This window comes from Corapipo altera, unplaced genomic scaffold, assembly GCF_003945725.1.
Source record: "Corapipo altera isolate COAL_440 unplaced genomic scaffold, ASM394572v1 23, whole genome shotgun sequence".
NCBI classification, from domain to species: domain Eukaryota; kingdom Metazoa; phylum Chordata; class Aves; order Passeriformes; family Pipridae; genus Corapipo; species Corapipo altera.
This window is the reverse complement of record NW_020884878.1, coordinates 1,879,242-1,899,938: the sequence shown is the minus strand read 5'-3', so window position 1 is coordinate 1,899,938 and position 20,697 is coordinate 1,879,242. Positions and strand designations below refer to the sequence as shown.

General features: G+C 42.0%; 1 protein-coding gene across 9 annotated transcripts in view; it reads left to right on the top strand.

Annotated features, from left to right (window-relative positions):
• WDR89 (WD repeat domain 89) overlaps positions 1-18,959 on the top strand; it is a 20,109-nt gene extending 1,150 nt beyond the window's left edge. For 3 of the 9 annotated variants that reach the window (XM_027638281.1, XM_027638279.1, XM_027638282.1), the window contains exon 2: positions 14,853-18,959. In XM_027638281.1, the coding sequence (XP_027494082.1) occupies positions 14,884-16,053 (1,170 nt within the window). In that variant the 5' untranslated portion in view covers positions 14,853-14,883 and the 3' untranslated portion in view covers positions 16,054-18,959. Of the gene's footprint in view, positions 1-229; positions 313-1,621; positions 1,707-2,769; positions 2,840-14,845 lie in introns of those variants that run through there. The other 6 variants (XM_027638275.1, XM_027638277.1, XM_027638284.1 and 3 more) reach the window with 5 other exon arrangements.
• The last annotated feature ends 1,738 nt before the right edge of the window (positions 18,960-20,697 follow it).

The following is a 20,697-nucleotide window of genomic DNA, read 5'->3' as shown; positions in this document are numbered from 1 at the left end:
GACCGGGATAGGGTCCCGGGTAAGGAACAATGGGGACACCGGGACAGTGACCCCACGTAAGTATCATTGAGGGGGCTGGACTAGGACCCCGGGACAAGGATCCCCTGATGGGCTGCTGTGGCAAGGACCCTGGATAAGGAACACTGGGGACACCGGGATAAGGACATCGTGTTTGGGCATCTCTGGGTGAGCTGCCAGCCCTCAGCGCTGCCTTTTCCTTCCCCATCAGGCTGAGCTGGAGCGTCTCTGGCTTTGCTGGCAGGCGGTGCCGTGTCGCTGGTGAGATGTGAATCGGAACACTCGACTTGTTCTGTGAGTTTATCCCGTTACTCAGCGAAGCCTGGGAGCTTTGCTCCCAAAACAGGGGCTCTCCGGGCAGGGGATGGAGGGCGGGCACTGGCTTGGTCACCCTTTCTTCCGCAGCTTTGATGCTGCGTCTGGGGCAGAGTGGGCTGGGATTGATTTCTGGCGTGAGAACTGGGTCAGCGTATTGCTAAATTCACGGGCACAGCAGATGAGAGTGACAGGGCAATTAGCGGCTGTCAGGGTTAAATTTAGGACTGTATTGGCTAATCGGTCTGACGAGGAGCAGCTGAGGGAGCTGGGGAAGTTTAGCCTGGAGAAGAGGAGCCTCAGGGGGAACCTTATCGATCTCTACAACTCCCTGACAGGAGGGTGTAGCCAGGTGGGGGTCGGGCTCTTCTCCCAGGTAACAAGTGACAGGATGAAAGGAAATGGCCTCAAGTTGCACGAGGGGAGTTTTAGATCAGATATCTGGGAAAATTTGTTCACCAAGAGGGTGCTCAGGCATTGGAACAGGATGCCCAGAGAGGTGGTGGAGTCACCATCCCTGGATGTGTCCAAAAACCAAGTAGATGTGGTGGGCTTGGCAGTACTGGGTTAATAGTTGGACTCGATGGCCATAAAAGTCTTTTCCAACCTTAATGATTCTGTGATTCAATCAAATACATGTATGAGGAAGTTATGCAGGTAAGTACCAGCTGACCTCACCTGGGTTTGGTGAAGTTTGGGATCTTTATTAATAAGAGTAACAGCCTAAAACAAAGAAACTAACAGATCTGGTAAAGGTGAGAAGAAGAAATTAAAGTTTTGATTTGGGTTTTTTGTTTGGTTGGGGGTTTTGTTTGGTTGTTTTATTCCCTTTGGAAAACAGGAAAAAGAAACTTTTGAATAAAAAAGTAGTTAGAGAAACTCCTGCCCTCTGCCAGTTTGAAGCCATTCCCCCTTGTGCTGTCACTCCAGTTCCTCTCCATGTTTTTTGAAGGCCTCCTCAGGCACTGGAAGGCCTCAATTAGGCCACTCTAAAGCCTTCTCTTCTCCAGGCTGAACAATCCCAATTTTCCCGGCCTTTTTTTTTTTTCTGTTTTTCCTTAAAATGGTTTTTCTTTCACTGCATCAGGCCTGAGGACAAGAGCCCTTTGCTGAGCAGCCCAAGGATCTGTTCTGTACCTGACTGTGTGGGAGGCCTCATGTAAAACCAGATGGTTGTTACGTGCTGGCAGCACTTCCTGGCTGGGTTCTGCAGCTTTGCTGTGCTTTTACTGGAACTATACAAATAATGGGATTCCGAGCTTTTATGGGGGGTGGGGGGGAAAGCAAAGCAGAGGGAGATCAGCTCTACCATGCTGACCAGCTGTGTTGATATCAAGTTACCTGTGCAGACATCTAAGACTTGATTTTATTGGGTGAGTGAAAGACGTTTTCTGTGTGGCTCAGCTTCTCACCAGACATCAAAAAAGAGTGTTGAGACTTGTGAATTGGAAACTTGGCAAGGCCGGGTTTTGGAGATGACTGTGCTTTGGGACTTGAAAGCAGTTTAGGTGCAGGATGGACAGTGGAGGACATAAGAAAGGCAGGAAAAGAGTGTGTTGCCTGTAGCCATGTGGGGTTAGGAAGTTCAGCTTCAAATGTACCTTTGACCTCCTCAGACTTCAGCCTGACCCACTACCCACTTCTCCCTCTGCTCTTCCCCTTCTTATGTTCCTGTACTGTCTCTTTTTCTTTAATCCAAGGGTTACATGAATTGTTACTGGTGCATTTTCTTCTCTTATTTCCTCCTACATTTAATTCAGGGCTGGTTAGTTAAATATATGTGGAGGTAACTTGTGGACGTGACTGACTAGGGAGTATTTTTTGGCTTCCAAAGTAAATGGGAGGCAGAGAGACTGGGAAATAGTATAGAGAAGATGGTTTCTTTGGTAGATAAAGCTTTAGACTGTGAGCAAAGGATGTCTGATGCCAAAACACTGCCCTCAAATTAAATTGAAGTAGTTAGGATTAATTGTTTCTATGATGTATTTTTGCCTTAGCTGATACTTTGATGCAAGTTTTAACAAAATATTTCAGCGGGAACAAAGCAGGAGAGGGAGAAGAAGAAGAAATGGAAGAAGGAATGAAGCCAAACTACAGCTCTGAGAAAATTGTGCTGAAGTTGAAGGACAAATACTGAGTAATTCCATTAGGCTACTCTGAAGGTCCCAGCATAGAATGTGTTTTCTGTCCTGTTTCTTTGTCTTACAGGGTATTTGAGTCTTTTCAAAAATCAAAATATTTTGCAAGTAGCGTCAGGAAGCAAATATTGTGCAGCTGTTCATTTTAACAAGTTCATATTTTCCTATGAACTCTTCCGTCTCATATGTTTTTATTCTGTTTCTTACGTCAGGTGTTAAAGTCCTAAAGGACTATTACATCATAAAGGCAGATCTCCTTTGCAACACAACCCATCTGTACTGCTGTTTATAACCTTTACAGACATAAATTTATCTCCCCTTTTCACATTTATCTGAAGGCACTTCTTGCAGATCGTCAGTATTATCAGGTTTTCATTGCTAGTTTTTATCACACTTTTTGTATTGTTGAGAAATGTTTTCAGGTAACCTTAATGTTTAGTTTCAGACTAAGTTTGCAGCAGATAGAGGAATGGAAGTGTTGTAAAATCTAAACCCTATTAAACCCTATTGTTTTGCTCCTTGAGACTTGTTTTAGATGTCTGCACTGTGGCCTTATAAGGGCATTTGCTGTTTTTCTTTAATTCTCTAGTTTTCCAGCTAAATGAAAGCTTAATGAATGATCAGAACTAAAGGATTCCAGAAATCCTTTGTTAATAAAACAACTGAATTTCATCTGTGAAAAAACAAGTACATTAAAACCAAAATTAGCTTTAAAGTACAATGATTGTTTTTCTGTCTTGTTAATAATCTTTCTTGCAATTTCTTTCTTTTTTCTTCAGTGGAATTTTACTCTTTTTTTTTTTTTTTTTTTTTGTATTTTTAGCTGATAAGCAACTTCTGACTTGCACCTCTCTGCATCCAGCCATAACTACGGAAGTATTTCTTTTTTCCACCCTGCCTGTTATTTCAAGTCTTGTTAAAAATAAGATGCCAAAGTGCTTTACAATTGCTGACCAGTGAAATTGGTGAAAATACAACCAAGCATGTAACTAAAACTGGCAAACTGCTTGCTAGAAGGAGTTATATGCTGGCAGTACCTGGAATAGGAAGCTTCATATATTGCTCACTCTTCCATAATTTGAGAATCTTTTCATAATAATAATAATTTGTGTATCTTTGTTGTCATGGGAATGACTGAGAAAGCTGGAATTAAGTGTCATTACTTCTTTGTGCAATCAGAAGGGACGAGGAGATAGTTGTGAAAGCAAAAATTCTTGTTTAGAAACAGGTATTTTACTAGCAATCCTGACTTACTCGAGATTTTATATGGCTTATGAAGGAGTTTTTTGTTGTAAAAGGAGTTAATTTTAGTTTATTCTGTGTCTGTCAGAATATCTAAGGAAGTACATGACTCAGTTTTGAAAGGGAGAAAAAAACAGATTTAAGGAAAAATTTAGTTCTGGTGGTTTCTTGTCTTTGGTAACGATCACCATGTATGTGTATTGAATGTTCCTGCTTTGGGAATGTTTATAGCAGCCAGATATGAGATTGAGAAGGGGAAGGGGTTTTTTAGTTGTTGGGTTTGGTTTGTTCACCCCTCCTCCCTGGGAAAATTTAGTGTTGAGTTTTTTGGACTCGGTTTTTTGGACTTGCTGGATGCTAAAAGAGCAAATACAAACACAAGTCATTTGTTCCCTGTAGGTTTATTTGTGCAATGCATGGAAATATGAGTCTCTTCTTGCATTATCATGAGGTCTGAAAGATAAAAAGCTCTGAATTGAAGTCACAGAATGAGACTTCCAAAAAGAACATGTGTATATTTTTAACCTCTTGACAGATCGGAAAGAAAAGTTGTGGTGTAGTTGAATTTGGCTGGGTTTTTTCCTTCTTCATTTTTTGGTGCTAGACAGTTCTAAGCGAAGGCTGTGATTTTTTTGATTAATGGTCTGATCTGAGGAACTGAGCCTCTTAAAATGATGAGGAAAATATGGGTACCTTAATAACATGCTTTGCAGTACTCCAGGCTGTGTGTTTATCCTCTGCCTCGCACTCCAGATTGATTTTTTTTTGTTTGTTTCCTTGGATGCCGCTCTGTTAAGGAGACAATTAGCTGATCGTAACCGAGTAACCGTAGTGGAGGAATATAAAGATGTAATATAATAAGAAAAGTGCTGTGATGTGAATCGCGACTGAGCCGCTCCGGGTGACGGTCACTGGCGACATCCAGTGGCCAAGTGCGGAAGAACATCCACGGAATAACAACCTCTGTCCCCCCCCCCCGACTCCCGTGTCCCAAACTTCTTGGGATTTTCCGCCTCGGCAAGTAGTGGAAGGGCACACGCAAGCCCTTAGACTGTTATCCTCACAATTCTGGGATGATAGAGAGAGGAGACCGCCTTAAGCTGGAAGTTGCCTTTTTCTCTGAGCATGTAGATGCCCTCTTACTGTGGGCTTAATTCTGCTTTTGCTGTGGAGTAAGCAAATGTCGTCTTGCTATTGTCTGCCCGGCAACATGGTATCTTCCATGAAGAAATAATGAGCCAGCTTATCTCGGAGTTGCTTGTTTCTCAGTCTGCCTTCCTATTTTTGTGTTCCTTGCTGTGCAAGGGCAGTGGTGGGTGCCAGGCTGACGGGGTTATAAAAGCAGATGAAGGCAGTTTAAAGGTTTTTCCCCCACTGTTCCAATTGGAAAGTATTTCGTAAGATAAACTGTATAATTTCTGCTCCATATTTTATTTATGGCCAGTTTATACTCTTAAACTCTCATGCCAGTATTGTTCTTGAGCAGCTCCCCTCCCTCCTCAGCCTTTATTCCTTTGATGTATTTGTAGATAGTAATCGTATCCCCTCTCGGTCTCTGTCTCTGCCAAGCTACACAAGGCAAAGCATCCAGCTACTTCTTGTAAAATAAACAGTCCATTACCTGGATCATCTAACCCTTCCTTCTCTGCCCTTGATTATGGCTTAGATATCAAGGATTGACCTCAGCAAAGAGCACTGCTGGGAGCCTGCTATGACCCTGTGAAATATGGGTTTACTAAAGCATTGAAAACAAACATGGTTTGAGAGCAGGGCTATTAAAATGCATAAAGCTCTCAAATTTGCTTTTTAACCATGTCTTGTTTTGGGGCAACAAGCTGCTGAAGATGTTGGAAAGCTGTTTGTGGATCTCAGAAAAATCAATTCCCCACACAGGTCTTAGGGGTTCATGGGTGCTAACAAAAACATACAGTTTTTGTTATGATTTGGTGATTTGTCAGCAGGGATTGTGTTGCTGCATGCAGAAGATCTCTTGATCAGAAGGTCTGGAGTATCGATACCTGCACACTTTCTCCTTCTTTCCTTCCTTTTCACGGTTCTGTTTCTTAGGACTGAGTCCTAAAGCACTTTAAGAGTGAAAAAGCAGTTGAACATGAACTTCAGTGCAGTGTGGAAAACCACTGTGCACTTGGGTGTTACAAAAAGGGAAAGCTAATTTTTTTTTTTTTAATCTGTTATGGCATTAGTGAGGCTGCTGCTGGAGTGCTGTGTATGATTCAAGTGTAAGCACTGTCTAAAGGCTCTTGAAAACAAAGAGATGAAGAGAATGTCTTGCATGGGTTCAATGTGCACATTCCTGATTCCTTAGCATCTTTTATGGAGACTCAAAAGTAAATTCTCTTGAACAGGATGGAGTCAACATAGCTCTGCAACCCTTTATTTCAGCCTCTTCCATCCTCCTGTTGTCACTTAAATGACATCTTTTCCTTTTGTCTGCTACAAAGCATTGAAAATTGAGCTTAGGGCATGATAAAGATTCATCAGAGCCTCCAGCTGTCAGACTGTGCACAAAGAGCATGTTTTGGAAACTGATAGTCTGTGAACTGTCATGGGCACACAGAGATCTCCAGTTTCTGTTGTTACTTTGAAACTGGAGAAGGTCTGACAAATTACCTTGATGTGGGGATGTTCTGGGTTAGATAAATATAAAAAAATGGATATTGTAGGGATATCATTGGCAAAGACACCTTAGTCATCTGCATGTTCTGGGGGAGCAAATAAGGAAAATGAGGAGAAGTTGTTTCCCCTGCTTAGGCTTGACAGATGTTTGTACCTGTGCAGTACATCTGGAACTGCAGAGAGTTGTTTGGGCAGTGATATTAGAGTAGTGTTCAAAATTGCCAAGCACACAAATGTTGTGTGTGTTGTATATATAACTGCACATGTAGGGGAATATCTTCTTACCTGTTCCCCAGCAACAGGTAAGGTTTAAAGTAGGGTTTTTAAGAAAAGAGCCTTGAAAACATAATAGTCTTGTGATTTGAAGAATGAGCTCTGGTAATGAAGTGTACGTAAGCTAAATTACTGTTGTGAAAGAATTTCTAAAATATTCTGGTAAATACAACATTTTGTGCCATTGTAGGTATTTTGGCACCAGTGTGTGGGAGTAGGAGCTATTTTTGCAACTGTAGTAAAGTTACTTTATATCCTTTTATTATGGTTGCTGCTAAATTTAGGCTGAAATTTCCCAGGCTTCCTGTGGTGTAGAAACAAATTATTTGGAAGATTTTCAGCAAAATTTATTAATATTTGGGAAGAATCTTCTTACTCATTTCCAGGTTTCTTTTATATGAGGATGTTGGTAGCAAGTGGCAATGTCTAAATGAAGGAAATTAATGGTGTTGTTTCAGAGTCACTAAATTATTCATGCGGCTCCATAAGTAATTCTTTCCTTTCACCTTTCTCTGTAGGGTGGATAGTTGGGATTGCCTGTGATGGTTTTGTTCTGCTTAAAATGGCCCTGAAAATCATCACTCTTGGAGTCCTTTCCTGTAATCCCAAATTGCAGTGTAGATGTTCAGAACAAGGCTTTTCCTTTTGAAAGTCTGCTGCTGACTGTACTTACTAGTGTTTGTGTACACAAGTAGTGCTGACTGTACTTACTAATGTTTGTGTACACTAATGTTTGTTTGGGTTGGGCAAATACTACCCTTGTTTCCCTGATTGAGAAAGTAAAGAGTGAATGTTGCACCTTGCTGGGAATATGCTCAGTGAGCTGTTCTGCCAAGGTCAGGACCAGGAATTATTTCTGTCTTCCTTATCTGTGAAATGACCATCTTGGTGCTCAGCTCTAGTGCCAAGTCAGAGAGCGAGATGTTGGACCTTTTAACAAAAGAAAGTGCTGTTGTAACACGAGGAGGTGTGTGAGGAATAGTTCAGAGAAAGGCATGAACCTTCTCTGAGCTGCTCATGGCTGTCTTGTGGAACTGTGAATAGAGAAAAACTTAATACTACACACAGGAGAACATTGTCCCCTACGTGTCTGATTTCCAGCAGTTGTTGTCTGTGTGTTATTTGAGAGGCTGATTAGTTCTGTATCTTCTTTCCTAAGTTTGTGGTTACAAAAAGTCATGTCAGTGTGATGCGTACGGTGGGAGGTGCTCACGGGAGAAAGGAAATGACTTTTCTGTGGTCGCTGTGGTCTGATGAGATAAGCACAAGTGCAGAAGGCTGAGACTTGGATTCCCTTCAAGGTTTGCAGCGGGTTGGCTGGAAGGCTGTGGTTCCACTGCAGGCAGACACCAGCACAGAGAGGTGCTGTGTCCTGAGGCTGTGAGTGGTCCGGCATCTTCTGGAGTCGGGAGCACTGGGTGTTTGTGTGGCACTGGGACAGTGAAATCTTCTGGAGCAGTTGGGGGCACACACCATCAACCTTTCTTGTGGTGGGGGTGCTGACAGATATCCTGGATCCCCTTGTGGGAAGAGGTGGTTGTTGGAGACAAGGAGAGTGTCACAGCTGGTCGTGGTTGCCCTGGTAGATGTGTCCTGTTCTTTTAGAGGGTAATCTGGATTCCTCACCCCACACGTTATTAGTGTGCTGGAGTACAGGTCAGCTGAACACTGTTTGTGCCTGGGAGGAGAGGGGAGAAGGAGGAGAAAGGGGCACAAACCTCATATTTGACCCCCATATCAGAGCCTGCTCAGTGCAAAAGCCAGGGCCCAGCACTAGGATAGTTTTCCTGTCCTATAGAATCCATCTGAGGATGCAGCATTTGTTGCTTACCTGTTCAGAGGCTGTGAGTGTGCAATTTAGGCATAGATCAGCTTTCACAGACTGCTTATAAATACAGTGTGCTTTACTCCCCCGCCCAAAAAAAAAGATAATATATATAATTTAGAATATAAATATCCCAGTATCTCTTTCTGTAGTTTACCCTTTACCTGGGACTCTTTCAGATCTGCCTGTATAAAATAGGATTGCTTCTGCTGCAGCTTCTGTCAGCTTGATCTGAGAATAGCCATGAGAGTAAAATAGAGCATCTCTTATCCTCTTATTACTCCTTTATTGGATGACCACCTTATCCACACCTGGACCCAGTAGCATCCTCTGCCTGGTGAGGTCACTATGAGGAAATCTCCCCCCCTTCCAAGGAAGTTCTCAGTTGGGTCCAGCTGCTCGTGGCAGGGTGAGATTTCAGTGGCAGAGCTTCCTTTGTGACTCCTCTGTTAGTGGGTCTGTGTCACCAACAAGGAACTGGATGAAAAGAAAAGACTGAAAAACGAAGATTCTCAATGTGTTTGAAATATTGTTTGACACAGCTTCTTAGAATAAATAGAAATTGTGTTTCCCATGCTCTATGTCAGGGTCTCCTAAATTGTTCTAGTGAAGGTAGTTTAGCTATCTGAGCATCAGATTTTAGTAATTTTGCCTCATTTTTGAAGCCAAAATTGACCATTTTTATAGTTTTGTGTAGTGCTCTCAAGCTTATTTGAATTTTTTATTTGTACTTTGGGTTGTTCCACACTTAGATTTTCCTTCTGATGATTTGTCTTCTGGGTCCTTTGCAGATTTTTGCCATCTTTTTGGTTGAAGGATTTATATTGATAAGCTCTCAGTTACTCAAGTTTGATTGTTAATTCATTGCAATTTGGCCCTGAAGGCATGCCTAAATTTTCTAAATCTCTCCTCTCTTCACCATATTTTCCAGGGTTGGATGCAGAATCAGGATAGATCTTTCTAGTTGAAATAGAGAATCTTACACACAAAAACATATTCAGTGTGTGGTTTTTATGATTTATGCATTTAAAACCATGCTTGGTCAAACCCAAAAGTTGTTTTTGAGATCTCTCTATGGATGTCCAGTATAATATTCTAAAAGAGGTTTTGTTTCTGTATTGGCATGAGCACCTGTTTATGCCCCCAAAAGATGAGTTCACAAAAGTTGTAGTTTCCTTTTTTAAATTTTTTTTTTAAGATTATTGAACCCCAATGCACTGGCCACCTGGGCCTTTTTCCCTTTTTTCTCTCCTACCTCTGACTCTTATTTTTTCTGTCCAACCAATACTGTTGTTTTAGGCCATTTCCTTGGTTCTCTCTCCCACCTACAGCTCCTCTCTCCTATTGCTGAACAGGACTGTACCCCCGAGGTCAGTACTGGTGGGAGGGTAGGAATTGATTTCATGGAAGGCAAGTAGCTTGGCAGACCTAATTTTTTTGATCTTCCCATAGCCTTTGTTGCTGCAGTGTTTTATCTCTTTCCTCCTTTCTGCTCTCCTGATAAAATTTTCTCTGTGCTGCAAATGAAGGATTACATGGAGTTTCTTTCTTGCTGTGCTTTACATTTGGAAACGAGATGTAGCTGATCTGAGAGGATGAAATAATTCTCTTGGCAGTTACATCTTGTCTCTGCACTTTAGCGTAGCCTCTCGTGCATCTTATTCCCTTCCTGCCTGATGACTAAATGCTCTTCTCTCTGCCTTAAAAACGGCTTTGTGGGAATGCTGGAAAAACACCTTATCTCTCTGCTTTGGTAAAACAGCTCTGGGAGTGTGTATCCTGGAGAAATTAAGCATTCCTGAGGGGTGCTCTGTGTCTCCCCTCAGTGCTTAGGTCGTTTGCTGATCCATCTTGTGCTGGGAAGTGGTGCCAGTGAGGAGAGGTCTCCGCAGGCTCCTGCATTAGTGGAGAGCGCAGCACTAATGTGTTCTCCTCGGCCAACCCCGCCTTGGCAGCCCTGCTCTAAAATGCAAACCACATGTCATGTTTGCGTGCACGAGCTGCTTCCCACTGCCCAGAGCTCCGGGTCTCTGTTCTTAGTCTCTGTTCTCGAACGTGTAATAACTGTGAAAATAAAGGGAGGGTCTGTTTGTATCGTTCGTAGTAGGAAAGAACAGTGCAAGATTTCATCTACTGCTGTTCGGATCCTTTGCTATTTTTGGTATTTGACCTCTTTGGAGAGGATTGCCAAAGCTACAGGTTGTTTTCATTTTTATTACGTGTTTCTGCCCTCCTACTCGTAAGTTACTCTTACGTTGCTGATTAAATCTTTGAGAAACTGCCATTTCTCCACATTTTCCGTTGTATTTTTCAAAGGTAAATTTATATTTCTGTATGTTTTTGAGCTAACATTCCCTTCTGGAAAGGAGAACTGTGCAATTTGGCAGCATCTTCTGTACACCACTAAAAGGAGAAGGAAAATAACTTCTGAGTTCCTGGTTTATCTTTTGAAAAACTTTCTGGATTAGAAGAAGACTCAAGCTTGTTGGCTTGAACTGAGGCTGCACGAACAGCACAGCAGTATGTGCTGGGACAATGTTAAATGTTTAGTTTGTGCAGATAGGTGCTCGCTTTTCATTCCTCCATCATTGGAAAGGGCTGCTTTCAGCAAAACGGTTTGCTTCTAGTTTGGCTGTGTGGTTGTTTCCACACTCCACCAGTGAGAAACACATAATAACAAAGGCATCTGAAAATCCTGTCCTGCCTCTTTGGCATCACTTCCACTTTGTGCCTTCTGTTCTATACATTGAGCTTGTTTCTTTTTTAGAGGAGCCTTGTAGGATGCCCTGGAGGTCAAAATATTTTAGGTTATTTCAGACAAGTATGTTTATTCTGAGTTCCTAAGATGTAGTGAGTTTTGAGTGTCCTTCAAGAAGCTTTTCTGGTAGTTGTGATATCCAGGAGAATGTGCAGGGGTTGCAAATAACTGTGAAGTTAATTCATAGAGCAGATCACATGAGGGTAGTACCAGAGGACTAGATACAGTGACACAGAAGTTTCAGGGTTAATTTGTAAGATGTGGCTTTGTCTTGCTCAGGGGGTGCAGCTATTCCATATGAGGAATGGTGATGACCAAGGATGGGTGATGACCTCTCTTCCAAACACAAGTGACTGGCCATAGCCAGACACCTTCAGCCACAGACTTGTGTGCCCTATAGAGTCTTTGTGTCCGAGTTTGTCACCTTAGCAAGAGCAGTTTTCCTCACAGATCATCACAACTGGCTATTGTGCTATATCCACAGTATGTCAGGTTTCAAAGACACTGACTTTGCCAAAGGATTCTTTGTGGCAGGAACAAAACAGATAACTCTGTTGTTGAACTTAAGGAGTACTAAACTAAAAGTTCTTCAGTGCAGAGGACCATGTGCTTTGTAGGTGGCTGCAGTCCAATGCTTAGTTATCTTCTATTGTGTTTGGAAGACCATTGTTTCCTATTTGTCTCATAAATTTAACACAGATCCTATTCCTGCCATTTAAACATTCCCATCAAAATACAACAGTGACTTCCCCTTCTGAAAAGGAAGGGCTGGCAGCTACACCCTGAAGTTTGAGCATGAATTGTTTGTATAACCTTCAATCACAATTTCATAATAGTCTGAAGACTTTCTTACTAGGGCAGACATTTTACCGAGTTTTTAGCAAAAACCTGGCTGTCATGAAATGCAATTTTAAGGCTTCTTAGTTGTTGCAGTGGAAATAGAATTGAAAACTGAACCCTCCAGCTTCCTGATGATAGAAATTGCGCTTCTGTCTGAAAACATGAACAGCTTTTTCTGGTATTTCAGAATAGCTGTGCTTATGTCAATTGGGGTAAAAGCTTAAGAGCTGTCTTGGGCTAATTTTGTATCTCAAGAAATATTATTAAATCTGAATGAACTTCTGGGTACTTGTAGAGTTCCCTCGCCCTCCCCAGCAGTAAAAGCTCTGACATAAGTGTTGCAGAAACTGCTCATTGAATGATATTCTCTATCAAAGTCAGTAATATTTAAACAACTGCAGCTCGCTTTCCAAATGGATGACATTTGTCAGGAACATGTCTGTTTGAGTTTACTTGGCCTTTTGAGTAGAAAAAGCCTGAATATTTAGAGCTTAAAATTCAGGTCAGCTTGGAAAACTACATTTTTCTTACAAAAAGTTTACAGAGAGAACCTGGTTTTCTTAGTCGCCATAGCTCTACAGGAAAGCTGTTTTACAAGAACTCCTTTCTCCACCCTCAAGCACGTGTGTTTGAAACTGTATTTAAATTGAAGCTTCCATTGTAATTCTTCAGTAAATTGGATTAAGTAGAAGTTTTCCTTCTCAATGACATTAAAATGTTTTATTTCTAAAATTTATATTATTAATTTGCATGGGAGTTTAACAGTTTTGAGTTTAAGCAGTGGAGCAAACGGCGTTTGAGAGCAGTTGGCTTTGTGTAATAGTTCTAGTAAAATCTTGTTTCATTTGAGGACATACCCAGGAAGGTAAGAAAGGAGCAAGCTCTGTGGGTAGGCTGTACACAGGGTAATGCCAGAAAACATGTTGAACTTCTTGTCTTCAGAGGGGAAAGGAGTTTCCACAGGATGTCTGCTTTTTGTGGCAAAAATGACTTGTAGATGTGCTCTGAAAGGTTGCTTTGATGTAGAAGATTAACCTGGGGACCTCATTGTCAGGATATTACCGAGGCAAATCGCTTAGTGAGATTATTTGTGACTTGGGAATTAAGTTTTTATGTGTGCCTACTTAAGCTGTTTCTTAAGAATTTGCTCGTTTGTCACATGGTGTCATGAATATTTGTGAGCACCAAACAGGAGGAGGGAAAGCAAAGCCCGAGACTACAAACAACACCAAGGAGAAAAAAAAAAAACAAAACAGAATGCAGTTTTGTCATAGCAACTTTTCCTTTGTTTTTAGTCTCTCATTGACAATTAAAATAATTACTACTAAAACAAGTAATGCATGGAAACTTGCACATTCCACCCCTAAAACTCCAGCCTTGAAGAATTTGCAGAAAAATTGATCATAGGGCAGCTGGGAAGGCATGAGAATATTTTCTTCTGTTCTGGGTCTTCCTGATTTTTACACCATTTCTGCTTGGATTTTTTTTTTTCAGAAGGCTCATTTCATGCCTGTAGTAACTGGAATTGGCTGCTGGCCTAGTCCTTAAAGAAATATTGGTACCAGTGAGAAGTCACTGGAGTGTTGACCCCTTAGAACCTGCTGTGATTCCCTCAGTATTTGAGTTTTGATCTTTTTTTTAAACACAGAAGAGTGGTCTAATTGAACCTGTGATTTTTAACAGAAGTCACTCTTGGATTGCTGTGCTGAACATACCCCACCTACATCTTCTTTTAAAAAATGGTTGTAGTTTGTGAACTCACTAAAACCACATATTGTTCGTGGTAGCAAATATCTCTTTAAAATTGAAATGCTTCAGTGCTTTTTCTGACTCTGACTTGATGGAAACCTTTACTGAAATTACAGAATTGAATTTTCCTTTGTGTTACAGAAAGGAGCACTTTTTTATTTTTTTTAGGGCATATTTTAGAAGTGAATCAATGTGTGAGAGGATCAAGAGCATATTGTTTAATGTTGGCTTTGCTTGGTAAAGTTTGCACTTATGTGCATGGCTGAAATAGTTTGGGTTTCTAGGAGGGTTCAGTAGTGCTAGAGAAGAATTGCCTCTGAAGAGAAGATTTTTATCAGCTGCACTAAAAGCCAGTGTTATGTGGTTTTATAGGAGGCTCAGAAAACATTGAGGTTCTTGGGAGAATTGATGAAAGAGGCAAAGATAATTGCAGTGAATTCCACTAGATGTCACGTAGCCTGTTTAGGTGGTCCATGATATGCTGACAGGTGTTTCTGTGCGTCATTGGGCACCTAAATACTTGCAAAATTATCTCATCAGACCATTTCAGGCTGTAGTTCTGTGTAATTTTGGTCTTGTTCTCTGCCTCCCCTGTGCACGTCCCTCAGCACAGAAGTTCACTTAAGAACTCTCCTGCAGCTGTACTGATGCAGCTATTTGTGGGCTCTGCTTCCTAGAACAAAACTTATTCCTCTTCAGGTAGTGGTGATGACTTCATTTTGTTCCCAATTGTGGAGAACATCACATTACTTTATAAAAATAATAAGGCAAATTTAGCTAAGTGACTCTCCTAGGATTCACAGATAGGCTGTTTAATCTGTTAAGGGGATTATCTGGTGTAGTGCTTACAGACATGAGAGACTGAACTCAACTTAGAGAGCCCTTTCCGGTTCTCTGTTCCTGTGAATGAAGTTGTGGTGGGGAAGGACATGAGGGCAATTGAATTTTGGCTTCACGCATCACTTCTGCACGAGACCCTTTCTCATACGTACTTTTAAAGCTAATACTAATTTAGAACATTATAATTAAAACTCTCCTTGGATTTTATTTATTCCAGGTTTCTGGCCAGGTTGGGAACAGCCTTTGAGATGGCTGCAGTGGAGAAGGTTGAGGAGCAGCTCGCGAGTCTGCGCATAGCCAAGCGCTCTGCGCCGAGCGAGGAACCTGCTTACCTGCTGGACATCGACCTTTCCAGACCTGCTCAGTCTGAAAACAGTCGCTTTGTGGCAGTTTCCTGTTCCAACAAGTCCATTAGGGTGTACAACAGGGAAACATTACACTTCCTGAGGGAGTACAGCAGCCATCCCAGGATACTCAGTGGGGTCAGATTTGCACGCGCGTGTGACAGCGCGGTGTTCTCAGCCTGCAGTGACGGTACAGTGAAGTGCTGGGATGTTCGTTCAGCCACTCAGAAACCCGTGCAGGTATTCAGTGGATACCCTTCCAACGTTTTCATCAGTTTTGATATCAATTGCAGTGATCTCATCATTTGTGCTGGGACAGAAAAAGTTGAACAGGACACATTTCTGGTGTTTTGGGATGCAAGAGGCATTACAGACTGTGCCAGCTCAGCTAAGGAACCCTTGGGAGTCTATTCTGAAAGTCACAATGATGACATCACTAAAATCTGTTTTCATCCTGTTGAACCCAATCTGGTAGTTTCTGGGTCAACTGATGGGTTGGTCAATGTGTTCGACATCAACAAGGATAACGAAGATGATGCCTTGATATCAACTTGCAATTCAGATTCATCAGTGAGTTTTATTGGCTGGTCTGGGAGAGATTATAAACAGGTCTACTGCCTGACACACGATGAGGGATTCTGCTGGTGGGACACGGCTCAGCTGGACACCGAGGAACCAATAACACTGTTGCGTGTCCTGGATGTCAGAGACTCGGTCTGCGCTGAAAACCAGAGCCTGCATTACATGGTGGGGGGCTTGTACCACGAAAAGGCAGAGAAACTCTTCCTTATTGGGGGAACCTCCACAGGAAACATCCACCTGATCAGCTGTGGCACCGACGGGCTGAGCCTGGTGGGGACCCTCAGCGGGGGCCACTCCGCCACCGTTCGCTCCTTCTGCTGGAACCTGGCGGATGAGTCTCTGCTGACGGGTGGAGAGGATGCTCAGCTGTTGCTATGGAAACCCGGAGCTGTGGAAAGGTCCCTCACAAAGAAGGCATCTCTGAAGATTGCTTCTTCCGTGCAGAAGAGAGTGAGAGTTCACAACAGCTCCCTCAAAAGCAGGAAAAAGTAAAATGCTGGAAGTGGGAATCTCTGCTGTGTCGAGTTCTGGTGTTTCATCTCTAAGGCAATGCTCGGCTGTGCTTTATTTGGAGGTATTCTGTGGAAAGAACTATGGTGCTTGAATTCCCCCTGGGAATGTATTTCAGTCATCAGAAGAATGTCTCTTATTTTTTTAATGTTGCTAATGTTAATCAGAAAAGAGTAAACGTCTGCTCTTGAGTTCTCGAACAACAGATGTTAAATCATATTATGTAAACCTGTTTCTCTGATTATTTAACATCTCAGGCAATGTTTTAAATGTGTAATATAGGCCTGTGGCTTGCAAAGTTTGTTACCTTCCCAGTGAAATTCCCTGGAACACTTGAAAAGCTTTTGTATTTCATACTGTATTTTGCTTTCTTTACAGAAAACATAATGAAATTGCTCAATTTAGTAAAAGATTTTATGTCACATCTTAATGCTTGAGGGAATTACTTATTGATGAAACAGAAAATAAGTAGTTTTGCACTGTCACATCACTGGTTTAGAATGAGCTCATAAAGAAGGAGTTGATAGAGCCATATTTTTCGTAGCAGATATGAATGTATTCAACCAAAGAGGAGCACATGATTCCTAACAGCTAATTTGTATGTGTATGAGAACTGTTAAACTGGCATTATTTAGGGCATATTTCCTGCATGAAAACACCCAAGAATCTTGTAAGCAGCTTCATTCTGTCATAGTAAGTGCACCTGGAAGACTGGGGAGATCTTTGTTGGGTTAAAGACATTGACAGGTGTAATTATACCAGTGGTGCTTAAATCCCAAATCCTGACTTTTGAAATAAGCTGGTATAACATGGTAAGTGGGAATGTTTTCCTGGAGTTCAGACATGGTTTCTGAAGTACAGAAGATACCTCTGGTGTATGGTTACAGCTGTGCTGAAGATGCCTTAATCATCTGTGGAAGTGAAGCCTTTTCAACCACAAGTATTGGGTTTCCACACAGTGTTTCACAAACTGTTAATGTCCTTTAGCCACAACTGTGAATCCATTGTTGTTTTGGCTTTGCCTGTTGGTGATAATTAAGATGAGTCACTTGTTTTTGTTACTGCTGGTTATTTAAAAGTGCAGCTTCAATTCAAAAATCCCATTTCTCTAAACCTTTTTTTTTCCTATTACTTTTGTAAATTCAAGTTACCCCCAACATCCACATCTTTTCAAATGCCTTTCAGATTAATTTGTGCTATTTTGAGACAAGGTGGGCAGCAAGTCTCAGGACTACAATGCACTTGGATCATGTGCCCTCTCCAGATTTACTCTTGACAGGTCACTGGCTGTTTCTGTGGAACACACAGTTCTGTAACTGAGTGCACCAAAAGCTTCAGACCCCTCTGCTTCACTGTAATGCCCTCACAGGCCTGAATTGGTTCGGTACCAAGTTGGGGGTGGGGAACTGAAGGATGATTCTGAGACCTGTTTCATTGCAGGTACAATATACAAATTGCTTCTTAGATGTTTATCCCCTCTTTCCCTGGTATCTTGACACAGTGGAGTCGAGTCATTGGTTCTGTTTGACACTTGATTTCTTGAAGGCAGTTTTGTGTTCGCATAGAGAAATGCACAGAGAGGGAGCTTGTGGTGGTCTCCACTTGCTTTCAAGTGTCTGTTGAGTGAAATTCTGTTGTGCTCTGCCAGCTGTCTCTGAACTAAAGCAGCAGAGATGGGAGTTCTGGTACCGAAGTTTGCAGTGCGCAACCCTATCTGTTACCTTGTTTCTGAATTAGGTGGGTATTGATTTGTTCTGTATCAGTGACAGTTAAAGTCGTGATTTTTTCCCTGCCAAGCTGATTTCTCATTGCACAACGGAAATAGCAACAGAAGGGGTAAAACGTGTATGTATCTTAAAATTCTGCAAGAGCACAGCAGCTCTCACGAGACTCAGGCTTGTGTTACCTCTGAAAATACTTGATTTTGTTGGTTTTTTTCTGTGTTGACTCAATTTCAGGTTAATACCCATAAAATAAACGTAGATGGAAACCACATGTGAACAAGTGATCAGCATTGCTTGGTTCTGTAAGCTGCAAACAGTGTTTCATAAACCACAGAGCACTGGCAGAATCCATATGTGATCACATAAATAATAATAATAGACTTGAAGTTAGGCAGGTTAACTTGTCTGTATTTAATCTCTTATTATTTTGATGTCTGTAAGTTGGCTTCAGCATTTTTAAGAAACTTTAAATCATGGAATCAGAGAATGGTGCAGCACCTTGCACTTGGCCTTGTTGAATGCCACAAGATTCCCATGGTCCCACTTCTGGAGCTTGCTCAGGTCTCTCTGAGTGGCATCCTGTCCTCCAGGAGTGTCAACTGCATCACTCAGCTTGGTGTCACCTGCAGACTCGCTGAGGGTGCACTTGATATCATTATTGAAGTTATTAACCATTACTGGTCCCATTACAGACTCCTGAGGGACCCCGCTGACCTCTGGACATTGAACTGCTGACCACTACCCTCTGGATGTGACAATCCAGCCAATTCCTGACCCGTTGAACAGTCCATCCATCAAATCCATATCTATCCAATTCAGGGAAAGTGGATGTGAGGGACTGTGTCAAAGGCCTTGCAGGACTCCGGACCTGACCTTTATAAAACTTACGTAATTGAAACTATGTGCAAGTAGCATTCGGAAATCATCACTGTGTGAATTGTTTAACCCCAGGGGAAGCTTTAATTCCGGAAGCAGGATTAGATTTCTTTTCCAGTAAATGAGAAGCAAAAATCCAGACAGACTACTTAAATGCAGAAAACAGTGTCCATCTTTATTCCGAGTTGATAGCAAACCCGTTGTATGATATATCTGAGTAGCAGGAGATTATCCTGCTGTGAACACATGAAAATAAACTTACTTGCATTTGGCACATTATTAAATTTACTCTTTGTTTCTGTTTCTTTTCTTTATAATTAAAATCCACTACTTGCACACTCACAGTTGCTGCTGTTCAAGTAAATGATGTATCACAATAACATTCCATAGTTGGTGGGTAACTTTAGGAATTAACTTGAGTGGACGATTTTACCCACACCTTGGGGCTGCAGTGGAAATTATTTGACAAATCTAAAGGTGTGAATTCATTTCTAGGTGAAATTTGTTTAGCCGGTTAAAAGCTATTTTGTGGACAGATTGTATGTGGCACGTGTCCTATGTATTCAAACTGCATATCTACATTAAAATATCCCTTAGCAAAGATGCTGATACAGTAAAACATTTTAAAGGCATGAAGTGCAAGCTTTATGCTGGGTTTGGAATGACACCTTTGTCTTGGCTAGTGACCTGATGTGGATCTGTAGGTCAGGGTGTTGTTTGAAGCAATGAGTTTTGTCATGGGAAGTGCTGACTCGGCACCTGCACACTCCTGTAGCTGCATCTTGTGTTTTACAGACTTAACAGACTGGTTGGGGTTGGAAGGGACCTCTAGAGATCATCTGGGCCAACCCCCTGCTCAAGCAGGGTTTGAATATCTCCAGGGAAGGAGACTCCACAGCCTCTCTGGGCAGTGTGTTCCAGTGCTTTGCCACTCTCACAGTAAAGAAGTTTTTCCTCATGTTCAGATGGAACTTCCTGTGCATTAGTTTCTGCCTGTTGCCTCTTGTCCTGTTGCTGAAAAGAGCTTCTTGACACGTATCCTTAAATATCTGTGTTTTGGGGTGAGCCACCCTTTTGTCAGGATGGAGCCCAGCCATGGGGGTTGGGGATGGACACAGTTAATTGCACTGTCAGTTAATCAGCAAAGCTTTTGTACTCCTGAAAGAACTGACACTTTTGCCCACCTCCTAAAGCTCATCTGCATTTGTCATGGTTAATTTGGAATTACTTCTCTCCACCCCTTCAAAATGGTCTTCTGTTGTTTGGTTTCTTGGTCTTTTTTTGGGTGGGGGGCAATAGTAGTGAGTTGTGTCATGGTACCTGCTTTTCTCAAGGGGGATGAGTCCTTTCCCTTTTGTCTGGGAGCTCTCTTGTCCTGTCCATGGGCTGCTGGACTCTGCAGTTCTTAACACACCGAATGGAGGGTGAAAACCAGAGAGAGAGAAGAAAAAAGGGAGGTTGGCTCCTGCTGACCCTCTGACAGGGCATCTGTCCAGGGAAGCTCCTCAATGAGGAGCTGGACCCTCTGCCTTTTGAAATATATGTAAGGGCTTATTCTTGAGCTTGTTGTAAGCAGGACAGGACCTTAAATAAATTATGCAAGACATAAACACCCTTCAAGCATAAAAGCCAGTTCCTGTTTGTCTGTGAGATGAACAATTTGGCAGTGAAGCGTGTAAGAGGCAGAAGGTGTTCGCTCGCAGGGGCTGGCTGGTCTTAACTTCTGTGAGCAGTGAGGAGAGTCACTGGTTGAGCCAGTGCTGCTCCCTCTGCCCTGCAGGAAATGATGGATTTGGGGATTCCAAGTGCCATGAAAAAAAGGAAGGCAGGAGTGAGTGTGGAGATGACAGCTAAAGGTAGCAATTCAGTCTGTGAATTGCCGCTGTTACATGTTTATATACCACTCTCTTCCTTGGTTCCTTATCAGAGTTATTTGCAGATAACTTATCAACCAATTCTGAGAATCTTTGATAACTTCTTGGTTTCTGTTTCCTTTTTCTATGCAATTTTGTGACCTGGCACAGGC